Raw genomic sequence first — 13,770 nt, 5'->3', positions numbered from 1 at the left:
AAATGGGGATGAAGACTGTGAACCCCATGTAGGGCAGGGACTGCATCCAACCTGATTACCTTGTCTCTTCTCCAGCGCTTAGTACAGTGCCTGGCACAGAGTAAGGGCTTAACAATCACCATAATCATTATTATTGTTATCATTTTTGTGGTATTGATTATGCCAAACACCATGTTAAACCCTGGGGTGGAAACAGGACAATCAGATCGTACACAAAGGCTCTGCCCCATAGTGACGAGAGGGAAGGAGAACTGGGATTTATTCCCATTGTACAAATGAGGAAACTGAGGTTTGGAGGGTGACTTGCCATCAACCACAGAGTGGGCTAGGAAGAAAGCCAGGATTCGCTCTCAAGTCTTCTGGCCTGGGCTCTTTGCCACGTTATCGCTCAGCTCAGCTGCTTGCATCCCATAATGATTGTACTTGTTAAGTGCTTACTACATGCCAAGCACTGTTCTGAGCGCTGGGGTAGATACACGGTGATCAGGTTGTCCCACATGGGGCTCACGGTCTTAATTCCCATTTTACAGATGAGGGAACTGAGGCCCAGCTGGACTGTGTGCACTGGACTTAGAGCACTGGACTAAGCGCTTGGAAAGTACAATTCAGCAACAGACAGAGACAATCCCTACCCAACAACGGGCTCTCAGTCTAGAAGTGGGGAATGTGATTGTTCTATTGTTCTATTTTCCTCTCCCAAGCGCTCAGCACAGTGCTCTGCATACAGCGAGGGCTCCAAAAATATGGTTGTAATAATCATAATCATAATAATAATAATGATGGCATTTGTTAAGCACTTACTATGTGTGGAGCACTGTCCTAAGCGCTGGGGGGATACAAGGTGATCAAGTTGTCCCATGTGGGGCTCACAGTCTTAATCCCCATTTTACAGATGAGATAACTGAGGCTCAGAGAAGTTAAATGACTTGCCCAAGGTCCCACAGCAGACATGTGGAAGAGCTGGGATTCGAACCCGTGACCTCTGACTCCAAAGCCCGGGCTCTTTCCACTGAGCCACGTACAGTGCCTAGCATATTCATTCATTCATTCGTATTTATTGAGCACTTACAGTGTGCTAAGCACTGCACTGAGTACTTGGAAAGTACAATTCGGCAACAAGTAGAGACAGTCCCTACCCAACAACGGGCTCACAGTCTAGAAGCGGGGGAGACAGACAACAAAACAAGTAGACAGGCATCAATAGCATCAAAATAAATAAATGGAATTGTAGATATATACACATCATTAATAAAATAGAGTAATAAATACGTGCAAATAGACACAAGTGATGGGGGGGGTAGAGCAGAGGGAGGGAGTCGGGAAGATGGAGAAGAGGAAAAGGGGGGCTCAGTCTAGACTGTGAGCCCACTGTTGGGTAGGGACCGTCTCTCTATGTTGCCAACTTGTACTTCCCAAGCGCTTAGTACAGTGCTCCGCACACAGTAAGCGCTCGATAAATACGATTGATTGATTGAAGTCTGGGAAGCCCTCCTGGAGGAGGTGAGCTTTCAGTAGGGCTTTGAAGGGGGGAAGAGAGAAGAAGAAGAAGAAGAAGAAGAAGAAGAAGAAGAAGAAGAAGAAGAAGGAAGAAGGAAGAAGAAAGAAGAAAGAAGAAAGAAGAAAGAAGAAAGAAGAAAGAAGGAAGAAGGAAGAAGAAAGAAGAAGAAAGAAGAAGAAAGAAGAAGAAAGAAGAAAGAAGAAAGAAGAAAAAGAAGAAGAAGAGCATTTATTAAGAAGAGCATTTATTGAGAAGCAGCATGGCTCAGTGGAAAGAGCCCGGGCTTTGGAGTCAGAGGTCATGGGTTCAAATCCCCGCTCCACCACTTGTCAGCTGTGTGACTTTGGGCAAGTCACTTAACTTCTCTGGGTGGGCCTCAGTTGCCTCATCTGTAAAATGAGGATGAAGACTGTGAGCCCCCTGTGGGACAACTTGATCACCTTGTAAACTCCCCAGTGCTTAGAACAGTGCTTTGCACATAGTAAGTGCTTAACAAATACCATCATTATTATTATTATTATTATTAAGTGCTTACTATGTGCATTGCACTGTTCTAAGCGCTGGGGAGGTTACACGGTGATCAGGTTGCCCCACGGGGGGCTCACAGTTTTAATCCTCATTTTACAGATGAGGTAACTGAGGCACAGAGACTTGCCCAAAGTCACACAGCTAAGTGGCAGAGCCGGGATTTGAACCCATGACCTCTGACGCCTAAGCCTGTGCTCTTTCCACTGAGCCACGCTGCTTCTCCAAGAGAGACTCCAAGCCCGGTGCGGGCAGGGATCGTCTCTCTTTATTGCTGGATTGTACTTTCCAAGAGGCTCTGCACACAGTAGGCGTTCAAGAAATCCGATTGAACGAATGGATCTCTTACTCCAGCGTGTCACGACTCCAGCGGTCAGAGGGGTTCTTCCTGCGGTCTAACCTAATTCCCTCTTGCTGCAGGGCAGGCCGATTTCTTCTTGTTCCGTCTCCAGTGGAGGCAGAAGTTGGCCGGCCACTGCCCTCCCCAAAGATGTGGGGCCTGACCACCCCCGGCCCCTCGTCCCCAACCCTGTGGGACTACCAGGAGGGCGGTTAATATGTTTGGTTTTCTTCTCTGTCTCCCCCTTCTAGACTGTGGGCCCACTGTTGGGTAGGGACCGTCTCTAGATGTTGCCAATTTGTACTTCCCAAGCGCTTAGTACAGTGCTCTGCACATAGTAAGTGCTCAATAAATACGATTGATGATGATGATGCCTGATGGGGTGAGCACCTCCCTCAAGGTTCCCCCTCCATCCTGGAGCTGGGGTAGGGGATGAGGGTGGAATTGGGGATGCAGGGAAGCAGCATGACTCAGTGGAAAGAGCCCGGGTTTGGGAGTCAGAGGTCATTCATTCATTCATTCAATCCTATTTATTGAGCGCTTACTGTGTGCAGAGCACTGGACTAAGCGCTTGGGAAGTACGAGTTGGCAACATATGGAGACGGTCCCTACCCAACATCATCATCATCATCAATCGTATTTATTGAGCGCTTACTGTGTGCAGAGCACTGGACTAAGCGCTTGGGAAGTACGAGTTGGCAACATATAGAGACGGTCCCTACTCAACATCATTATCATCATCACCAATCGTATTTATTGAGCGCTTACTGTGTGCAGAGCACTGGACTAAGCGCTTGGGAAGTACAAGTTGGCAACATCTAGAGACGGTCCCTACCCAACAGTGGGCTCACAGTCTAGAAGGGGGAGGTCTGGAAGGGGAAGGTCATGGGTTCAAATGCCGGCTCCGCCACTTGTCAGCTGTGTGACTTTGGGCAAGTCACTTCACTTCTCTGGGCCTCCGTTACCTCATCTGTAAAATGGGGATTAAGACCGTGAGCCCCCCGTGGGACAACCTGATCACCTTGTATCCTCCCCAGCGCTTAGAACAGTGCTTTGCACATAGTAAGCGCTTAGCAAATACCAAAATTATTATTACTATTATTTGGGCAAGTCACAACTTCTCTGTGCCTCTGTTACCTCATCTGTAAAATGGGGATTAAGACTGTGAGCCCGCCGTGGGACAAGCTGATCACCTTGTATCCTCCACAGCGCTTAGAACAGTGCTTTGCACATAGTAAGCGCTTAACAAATACCAAAATTATTATTATTATTATTTGGGCAAGTCACTTAACTTCTCTGGGCCTCAGTGACCTCATCTGTAAAATGGGGATTAAGACTGTGAGCCCCCCGTGGGACAACCTGATCACCTTGTATCCTCCCCAGCGCTTAGAACAGTGCTTTGCACATAGTAAGCGCTTAATAAATGCCATCATCATCATCATCAGGGAGGGGAGAGGGGAAGGGAGAGCTGAATCTTTCCCTGGGGAGGGCAGGATTCGGCCTCGCCTCCCTATGAGAATCTGGAAGGGAGGGGAGAGGAAATGGGTGGGAAATGGGGGGCGTCTTGGAGACCCGGGGGGGGGGGGGGCAGTGGGGAACAGAGAAGCAAGAAGAAACTGAGGCAGGCTCGGGGGGGTGGGGGAAGAGGTAAGAGAAAGAGGAGGATGTAGGTTCTAATCCTGCCTCTCCCACATGTCTGCTGCTGTGTGACCTTGGGCAAGTCACTTCACTTCTCTAGGCCTCAGTTATCTCATCTGTCAAATGGGGATGAAGACTGTGAGCCCCAGGTGGGACAACCTTGAATCTACCTCAGCGCTTAGAACAGTGCTTGTCACTTAGTACTTAACAAATATTATTATCATTTTTATTATTAGGAGGAGGGAGAGAACTGAAGAGGAGGAGGGGGCAGGTTGGGGGCTGGTGGATTTAGGGGGATTGGGGTCGGCGTTGGGGAGGGGGGTGAGCGCTTAACAAATATGATTATTATTATTATATTAGGAGGAGGAAGAGGGAGAAGGCTGAAGAGGAGGAGGAGGAGGAAGAGGAGGCAGGCTGGGGATTTTGGGGGGGTGGGATTGGCATTGGGGAGGGGGGTTTCACCTCTAGTCAGTGCTTAACAAATATTATTATTGTTATTATTATTAGGAGGAGGAGGAGGAGGGAGAAGGCTGAAGAGGAGGAGGAGGAGGAGGGAGGCAGGCTGGGGACTTTAGCGGGGATGGGATTGGCGTTGGGGAGGGGGGCTCACATAGTCAATCCTTAACAAATCTTATTATTATTATTATTATTATTAGGAGGAGAAGGAAGAGGAGGAGGGAGGGGGCTGAAGAAGAGGAGGAGGCAGGGAAGGGAGGCTGGAGCTGGGTTCCGTCGGGGGTCTGTCGGGGCCTTTCGGGAGGTCTGTCGTGGGTCTGACGGGGCCTGTTGGGGGGCCTTTCGTGGTCTGTCGGGGGGTCTATCGGGGGGCCTGTCGCGCGGGGGGAGGGGGGGCATGTCGTGGTCTGTCGGGGGCCTGTCGGGGGTCTATCGGGGGGCCTGTTGCGGGTCTGTCGGGGGGGTGGCATGTCGTGGTCTGTCGGAGGCCTGTCGGGGTCTGTCGGGGGCCTGAGGGGGGAAGGGTCGGCGTCGGGGAAGGGGGTTTCACTTCTGGTCAGTGCTTAACAAATATAATAATTATTATTATTATTATTAGGAGGAGGAGGAGGGAGAGGGCTGAAGAGGAGGAGGAGGAAGAGGAGGCAGGCTGGGGACTTTAGCGGGGATGGGATTGGCGTTGGGGAGGGGGGTTTCACTTGTAGTCAGCGCTTAACAAATATTATTCTTAGAGGCAGGGGCTGGGTTCTGTCGGGGGTCTGTCGGGGATCTGACGGGGCCTGTCGGGGGGGGCCTGTCGTGGTCGGTCGGGGGCGTGTCGGGGGGTCTGTCGGGGCTCGGCGTGGGTCTAACGGGGGCGGGGGCACGTCGTGGTCTGTCGGGGGCCTGTCGCGGGCCTGTCGCGGGTCTGTCGCGGGCCTGTCGCGGGCCTGTCGCGGGTCTGTCGCGGGTCTGTCGCGGGTCTAACGGGGGCGCTGACCTGGGAGTAGACGAAGAGCGGCAGGACGAGGAGGGCGAGGAGGAGGTCGGCCAGGGCCAGGCTGACGATGAAGCGGTTGGTGGGGGTCCGCAGGGCGCGCTCCGAAGCCACGCTCGCACACACCAGCGCGTTCCCCGACAGCACCCAGGCGATCAGCAGGCCCCCGGCCAACAGCGACCACCACCCGCCCCCGGGGACCCCGACCCCCGGGGACCCCCCCCGGGGACCCCCCCGGGGACCCCCCCGGAGGCGCGCTGGCGTTACCGCCCGGACCCTGACCCGGCATCCCCGCCACGACCCCCGGGGGAGCCCCCTCCCCACCTGACGCCGGACCCTCGGACCAGACCCCTGCCCACTTTCCCCTGGACCCCCGGAGCCCCCTCCCCACCTGCTCCCGGACCCCTGGAGACCCCCGGACCCCCCTCCCCACCTGCTCCCGGACCCCGGAGCCCCCTCCCCACTTTCCCCTGGACCCCCGGCGACCCCTCCCCACCTGCTCCCAGACCCCGGAGACGCCCGGACCCTCGGAGAGCCCTCCCTACTTTCCCCTGGACCCCCGGCGACCCCTCCCCACCTGCTCCCGGACCCCCGGAGACCCCCGGACCCCGGAGACGCCCGGACGCCCGGGGACCCCTCCCCACCTGCCCCTGGACTCCCGGAGCCCCCTTCCCACTTTCCCCTGGACCCCCGGCGACCCCTCCCCACCTTCTCCCGGACCCCCGGAGACGCCCGGACCCCCGGAGACCCCTCCCCACTTTCCCCTGGACCCCCGGAGCCCCCTCCCCACTTTCCCCTGGACCCCCGGAGACCCCTCCCCACCTTCTCCCGGACCCCGGAGCCCCCTCCCCACCTGCCCCTGGACTCCCGGAGCCCCCTTCCCACTTTCCCCTGGACCCCCGACGACCCCTCCCCACCTGCCCCCGGGCCCCCAGAGACCCCCACCTTCCCCCCCCGGACCCCCGGAGCCCCCTTCCCACCTTCCCCCGGACCCGGAGCCCCCTCCCCACCTTCCCCGAGCCCCGGACCCTTCAGCACCGAGAGCAGCGCAGCTCCCGGGATCAGGACCGGACTGGGACCAGGGAGAGACTGGGGTCGGGGGTCGGGGGTCGGGGGTCGGGGGTCGCCCCTTCTCTCCTCCGCCCAAAACCTGGGGGCCTGGGGCGGGGTCGGTGGGTCCAGCAGCCCCCCACCCCCCAACCGGTCCCAGCTCCTCCCCGGCCCCTGGTTCCCTGCTCTTCCCGGCCCTTCCCGGCTCTTCCCGGCCCTTCCCGGTTCTCCGGCCGCTGGTCTGAGCCGGGGACACGCGGGGACCCCCCAAGTGGGTCGGTGTGGAGGCCGGCCCCGCCCCCCCACCAGGTCCCGCCCCCCAAAACCCCCCGCCTCCCTCCTTGCCAGCCCTCCCCCTCAAATAATAATAATAATAATAATAATAATAATAATAATGATAGTGCTGATGGTAGGGACTGTCTCTATATGTTGCCAGTTTGTACTTCCCAACCGCTTAGTACAGTGCTCTGCACATAGTAGGCGCTCAATAAATACGATTGATGATGATGATTGATGATGATGGTATTTGTTAAGCACTTACTATGTGCCAAGCACTGCTAGTTAATTAATTAATTAATTATGGTAATTTCTCTGTCTCCCCCTTTTAGACTGTGAGCCCACTGTTGGGTAGGGACTGTCTCTATGTGTTGCCAATTTGTACTTCCCAAGCGCTTAGTACAGTGCTCTGCACATAGTAAGCGCTCAATAAATACGATTGATGATGATGATTGATGATGATGGTATTTGTTAAGCACTTACTATGTGCCAAGCACTGCTAGTTAATTAATTAATTAATTATGGTAATTTCTCTGTCTCCCCCTTTTAGACTGTGAGCCCACTGTTGGGTAGGGACTGTCTCTATGTGTTGCCAATTTGTACTTCCCAAGCGCTTAGTACAGTGCTCTGCACATAGTAAGCGCTCAATAAATACGATTGATTGATTGATTGATTGGTACTTGTTAAGCGCTTACTATGTGCCAAGCACTGCTAGTTAATTAATTAATTAATTATGGTACTTGTTAAGCGCTTAATAATAATAATAATAATGATGGCATTTGTTAAGCGCTTACTATGCAAAGCACTGTTCTAAGCGCTGGGGAGGTTACAATAATAATAATAATGATGGCATTTGTTAAGCGCTTACTATGTGCAAAGCGCTGTTCTAAGCGCTGAAGGTGATCAGGTTGGCCCACGGGGGGCTCACAGTCTTCATCCCCATTTTCCAGATGACGGAACTGAGGCTCAGAGAAGCGAAGTGACTTGCCCAAAGCTGACACTTGGCGGAGCTGGGATTTGAACCCATGCCCTCTGACTCCAAAGCCCGGGCTCTTTCCACTGAGCCACGCTGCTTCTCTAATGCTTCATCACTGCATCAGCCTTCTCTCTGATCTCCCATCCTCGTGTCTCTCCCCACTTCAATCCATACTTCATGCTGCTGCCCGGATTGTCTCTGTCAAGAAGCGCTCTGGGCATGTCACTCCCCTCCTCAGAAATCTCCGGTGGCTACCAATCAATCTGCCCATCAGGCAGAAACTCCTCCCCCTGGGCTTCCAGGCTGTCCATCCATCCATCCATCCATCCCCTCGCCCCCTCCTACCTCACCTCCTTTCTCTCCTTCTCCAGCCCAGCCCGCCCCCTCCGCTCCTCCGCCGCTGCTAATCTCCTCACCGTTAGGCCTCGTTCTCGTCCGTCCCGCCATCGACCCCCGGCCCCCGTCCTCCCCCGGGCCCGGAATGCCCCCAATCCCTCTGCCCCTCCGCCAAGCTCGCTCTCTTCCTCCCTTCAAGGCCCTACTGAGAGCTCACCTCCTCCAGGAGGCCTTCCCACACTGAGCCCCCTCCTTCCTCTCCCCCTCGTCCCCCTCTCCATCCCCCGCATCTTACCTCCTTCCCTTCCCCACAGCACCTGTGTATATGGATATATGTTTGTACAGATTTATTACTCCATTTATTTATTTTACTTGTACATATCTATTCTATTTTATTTTGTTAATATGTTGGGTTTTATTCTCTGTCTCCCCCTTCTAGACTGTGAGCCCACTGTTGGGTAGGGACTGTCTCTATATGTTGCCAACTTGGACTTCCCAAGCGCTTAGTACAGTGCTCTGCACACAGTAAGCGCTCAATAAATAAGATTGATTGATTGATTCCCTCTGCTTCTCTAATGCTTACGACGTGCCAAGCACTGCTAATTAATTAATGAATTACGGTACTTGTTAAGCGCTTACTATGTGCCAAGCACTGCTAATTAATTAACTAATTACGGTACTTGTTAAGCGCTTACTATGTGCCAAGCACTGCTAATTAATTAACTAATTACGGTACTTGTAAAGCGCTTACTATGTGTCAAGCACTGCAAATTAATGAATTAATTATTGTATTTGTTAAGCGCTTACTATGTGCCAAGCACTGCTAATTAATTAATTAATTAATTACGGTATTTGTTAAGCGCTTACTATGTGCCAAGCACTGGTCTAAGCGCTGAGGGAGATACAAGGTCATCAGGTTGTCCCACGTGGGGCTTACAGTCTTCATCCTCATTTTCCAGATGAGGTCACTGAGTCCCAGAGAAGTGAAGTGACTTGTCCAAAGTCACACAGCAGATAAAAAAAATGATGGTATTTGGTAAGCGCTTACTATGTGCAAAGCACTGTTCTAAACGCTGGGGAGGTTACGATAATAATAATAATGATGGCATTTGTTAAGCGCTTACTATGTGCAAAGCACTTTTCTAAGCGCTGAAGGTGATGAGGTTGTCCCACGGGGGGCTCACACTTTTAATCCCCATTTTGCAGATGAGGTCACTCACTAAGGCACAGAGAAGTTAAGTGACTTGTCCAAAGTCACACAGCTGCCAGTTGTGGAGCCGGGATTTGAACCCATGACCTCTGACTCCAAAGCCCATGCTCCCTCCACTGAGCCACGCTGCTTCTCAAATAATGATGGCATTTATTAAGCGCTTACTAGGTGCAAAGCACTGTTTTAAGCGCTGAGGAGGTTACAAGGTGATCAGGTTGTCCCACATGGGGCTCACAGCCTTCATCCTCATTTTCCAGATGAGGTAACTGAGGCCCAGAGAAGGGAAGTGACTTGCCCAAAGTCACACAGCGGACAAGTGGGGGGAGCTGGGATTTGAACCCATGACCTCTGACTCCAAAGCCCGGGCTCTTTCCACTGAGCCACGCTGCTTTTCTTGAACCCGGCTCTGTTCAAGAGAAGCAGCGTGACTCAGTGGAAATCAAATCCCGACTCTGCCACATGTCTGCTGTGTGACCTTGGGCAAGTCGCTCAACTTCTCTGAGCCTCAGTTACCTCATCTGTAAAATGGGGATTAAGACTGTGAGCCCCACGTGGGACAACTTGATCACCTTGTATCCCCCCCAGCGCTTAGAACAGTGCTTTGCACATAGTAAGCGCTTAACAAATGCCATTATTATTATTATTATTATTACTATTATTCAACGTCGCTCCCCACTCTGTTGTTCTTCTGTTCAACCCCACTCCCACCAGCCTTTTGACCCTTGAACACCCAACCCTGGTTGGGACTCATTCATTCATTCATTCAGCCAGTCATTCATTCATTCGTGGGAATCTCCCCCCACCCCCCGCCTCCCACCCCTGTCGCCCCCCCCAGCTCCCATCCACAGAAGCAGCGTGGCTCAGTGGAAAGAGCCCGGGCTTTGGAGTCAGAGGTCATGGGTTCAAATCCCGGCTCCTCCAATTGTCAGCTGGGTGACTTTGGGTAAGTCGCTTCTCTGGGCCTCAGTTACCTCATCTGTAAAGCGGGGATGAAGACGGTGAGCCCCACATGGGACAACCCGATCATCATCATCAATTGTATTTATTGAGCGCTTACTGTGTGCAGAGCACTGTACTAAGCGCTTGGGAAGTGCAAGTTGGCAACATATAGAGACAGTCCCTACCCAACAGTGGGCTCACAGTCTAAAATGACCCTGTATCTCCCCCAGCGCTTAGAACAGTGCTTTGCACATAGTAAGCGCTTAATAAATGTCATTATTATCATTATTATTATTATCTACAGCCTCATTCATGGATGCATTCATTCAATCGTGTTGATTAAGCACTTACTGTGTGTGGAGCACTGGACTAAGCGCTTAGGAAAGTCTTGTCATACTCCGTCGAGTCGTCTCCGACCCATTCCGACGCCATGGTCACATTCCCAGCAGGATCTCTAGAGGAGATCTCCTGGTTCCTCCCAAAATCCATCCCTTCCACCTGTGCATCCGACCCCATTTCTTCTCACCTTTTATCATAATGTTTGCCCCTTCCCCTTCTTCCCACCCTAACTGCCATCTTCAAGGGCCTTTCCCCCTTATTTATTGAGCGCTTGCTGTGTGCAGAGCACTGTGCTAAGCGCTTGGGAAGTGCAGGTTGGCAACATATAGAGACGGTCCCTACCCAACAGTGGGCTCACAGTCTAGAAGCCACTTGTCAGCTGTGTGACTTTGGGCAAGTCGCTTCACTTCTCTGGGCCTCAGTGACCTCATTTGTAAAATGAGGATTAAAACTGTGAGCCCCCCCGTGGGACAACCTGATCACCTTGTAACCTCCCCAGCGCTTAGAACAGTGCTCTGCACATAGTAAGCGCTTAACAAATACTATTATTATTATTATTCTAGACTGCGAGCCCGCTGTTGGATAGGGACCGTCTCTATCTGCTGCCAATTTGTACTTCCCAAGCGCTTAGTCCAGTGCTCTGCACAAAGTAAGCGCTCAATAAATACGATTGAATGAAACAGGAGAGATTAATTTATTCAATCGTATTTATTGAGCGCTTACTGTGTGCAGAGCACTGGACTAAGCGCTTGGGAAGTACAAGTTGTTGACTTGTTTTGATGTCTGTCTCCCCCCTTCTAGACTGCGAGCCCATCGTTGGGCAGGGATTGCCTCTATCTGTTGCTGAATTGTACTTCATTCATTCATTCAACCGTATTTATTGAGCACTTACTGTGTGCAGAGCGCTGTACTAAGCACTTGAGAAGTCCAATTCGGCAACAAGTAAGAGACAATCACTACGCAACAACGGGCTCACAATCCAGAAGGGGGAGACAGACAACAAGACAAAACAAGTAGACAGGCATTCATTCATTCAATCGTATTTATTGAGCGCTTACTGTGTGCAGAGCACTGGACTAAGCGCTTGGGAGGTACAGTAGCATCAGAATAGAGAAATAGAATTACAGCAATATACACATCATTAATAAAATAAATAGAATAATAAATATGTACATATTCATTCATTCATTCAATCGTATTTATTGAGCATGCAGAACACTGTACTAAGCGCTTGGGAAGTACAAGTTGGCAACATCTAGAGATGGTCCCTACCCGACAATGGCAACATCTAGAGATGGTCCCTACCCGACAACGGGCTCACAGTCTAGAAGAGGGAGACAGACAACCAAACAAAACACGTGGACAGGTGTCAAGTCGACAGAACAAATAGAATTAAAGCTAGATGCACATCATTAACAAAATAAATAGAATATTAAATATGTACAAGTAAAATAAACAGAGTAATAAATCTGTACAAACATATATACCGGTGATGTGGGGAGGGTAAGGAGGGAGGGCGGGGGGATGGGGAGGGGAAGAGGAAGGAGGGGGCTCAGTGTGGGAAGGCCTCCTGGAGGAGGTGAGCTCTCAGGAAGGCTTTGAAGGGAGGAAGAGAGCGAGCTTGGCGGATGTGTGGAGGGAGGGCATTCCAGGACAGAAGAAGGATGTGGGCCGGGGGTCGACGGTGGGATGGGTGAGAAAACGAGGCCCAGTGAGGAGGTGAGTGTACTTGTACTTCCCAAGCGCTTAGTACAGTGCTCTGCACACAGTAAGCGCTCAATAAATACGATTGATTGATTGAGTGGCGGCAGAGGAGCGGAGGGTGCGGGCTGGGCTGGAGAAGGACAGAAGGGACGGGAGGCAGGAGGGGGCGAGAGGATGGACAGCCTTGAAGCCCAGGGTGAGGAGTTCTTGCTTGTTGCGTAGGTTGATTGGTAGCCACTGGAGATTTTTGAGGAGGGGAGTGACATGCCCAGAGCGTTTCTGCACAAAGATGATCCGGGCAGCAGAGTGAAGTAGAGACTGAAGCGAGGAGAGACAGGAGGATGGGAGATCAGAGAGGAGGCCGATGCAGTCATCCAGTCGGGATAGGATGAGAGATTGTACCAACAAGGTAGAGGTTTGGATGGAGAGGAATGGGTGGATCTTGGCAATGTGGAGGTGAGAAACGGCAGGTTTTGGTGATGGATTGGATGAGTGGGGTGAATGAGAGAGTGGAGTCAAGGATGACATCAAGGTTGCGGGATTAGGACAGTGCTTAGTACAGTGCTCTGCATACAGTAAGTGCTCAATAAATACTATTGAAGGAATGAATGAATCTCTCTCGGATTGCACCACTCTCCATCTGCGACATTCTGGTAGTGGATCCACAGAGTTTGCTTGGTAAACAACAATAAAGAGTGAAAATCCCTGCCCACCAGGAGCTGACAGTCTGGGGGCCGGGGTGACAGACATCAATACAAATAAACAGACATCAATGAGAAGCAGCGTGGCTCAGTGGAAAGAGCCCGGGCTTTGGAGTCAGAGGTCATGGGTTCAAATCCCAGCTCTGGCAGTTGTCAGCTGTGTGACTTTGAGCAAGTCACTTCACTTCTCTGGGCCTCAATTCCCCCATCTGTAAAATGGGGATTAAGACTGTGAGCCCCATGTGGGGCAACCTGATCACCTTGTAACCTCCCCAGCGCTTAGAACAGTGCTTTGCACATAGTGAGCACTTAACAAATACCATTATTATTATTATTATTATTATTATTAGCCACCCCAGCACTTAGTACAGTGCCTGGTACGTAGTAAGCACTTAACAAGTACCATCATTAACAATATTATTATTAGCTAGCTCTCTTCCTCCCTTCAAAGCCCTACTGAAAGCTCACCTCCTCCAGGAGGCCTTCCCACACTGAGCCCCCTCCTTCCTCTCCCTCTCCTCCCCCTCCCCATCCCCCCCACCCTACCTCCTTCCCCTCCCCACAGCACCTGTATATATGTATGTATGTTTGTACGGATTTATTACTCTATTTATTTATTTATTTTATTTGTACATATTTATTCTATTTATTTTATTTTGTTAGTATGTTTTGTTTTGTTGTCTGTCTCCCCCTTCTAGACTGTGAGCCCGCTGTTAGGTAGGGATCGTCTCTACATGTTGCCAACTTGGACTTCCCAAGCGCTTAGTCCAGTGCTCTGCACACAGTAAACGCTCAATAAATACGAT

General features: G+C 51.6%; 1 protein-coding gene across 1 annotated transcript in view; it reads right to left on the bottom strand.

Moving 5' to 3' along the window:
* Positions 1-10,652, bottom strand: part of DRD4 (dopamine receptor D4) — a 29,078-nt gene extending 18,426 nt beyond the window's left edge. Inside the window, exons 1-4 of the mRNA XM_038765378.1 lie at positions 10,638-10,652; positions 6,635-6,724; positions 6,281-6,350; positions 5,437-5,612 (exon numbers count right to left, since the gene is read on the bottom strand). Coding sequence (XP_038621306.1) covers positions 5,437-5,612; positions 6,281-6,350; positions 6,635-6,724; positions 10,638-10,652 — 351 coding nt within the window. The remainder of the gene's footprint in view (positions 1-5,436; positions 5,613-6,280; positions 6,351-6,634; positions 6,725-10,637) is intronic.
* Positions 10,653-13,770: the final 3,118 nt, after the last annotated feature.

This window comes from Tachyglossus aculeatus, chromosome 22 (assembly GCF_015852505.1).
Source record: "Tachyglossus aculeatus isolate mTacAcu1 chromosome 22, mTacAcu1.pri, whole genome shotgun sequence".
Taxonomy (NCBI): Eukaryota; Metazoa; Chordata; class Mammalia; order Monotremata; family Tachyglossidae; genus Tachyglossus; species Tachyglossus aculeatus.
Note: the sequence above shows the minus strand (reverse complement) of the source record. Positions and strands in the feature narration are given on the sequence as shown.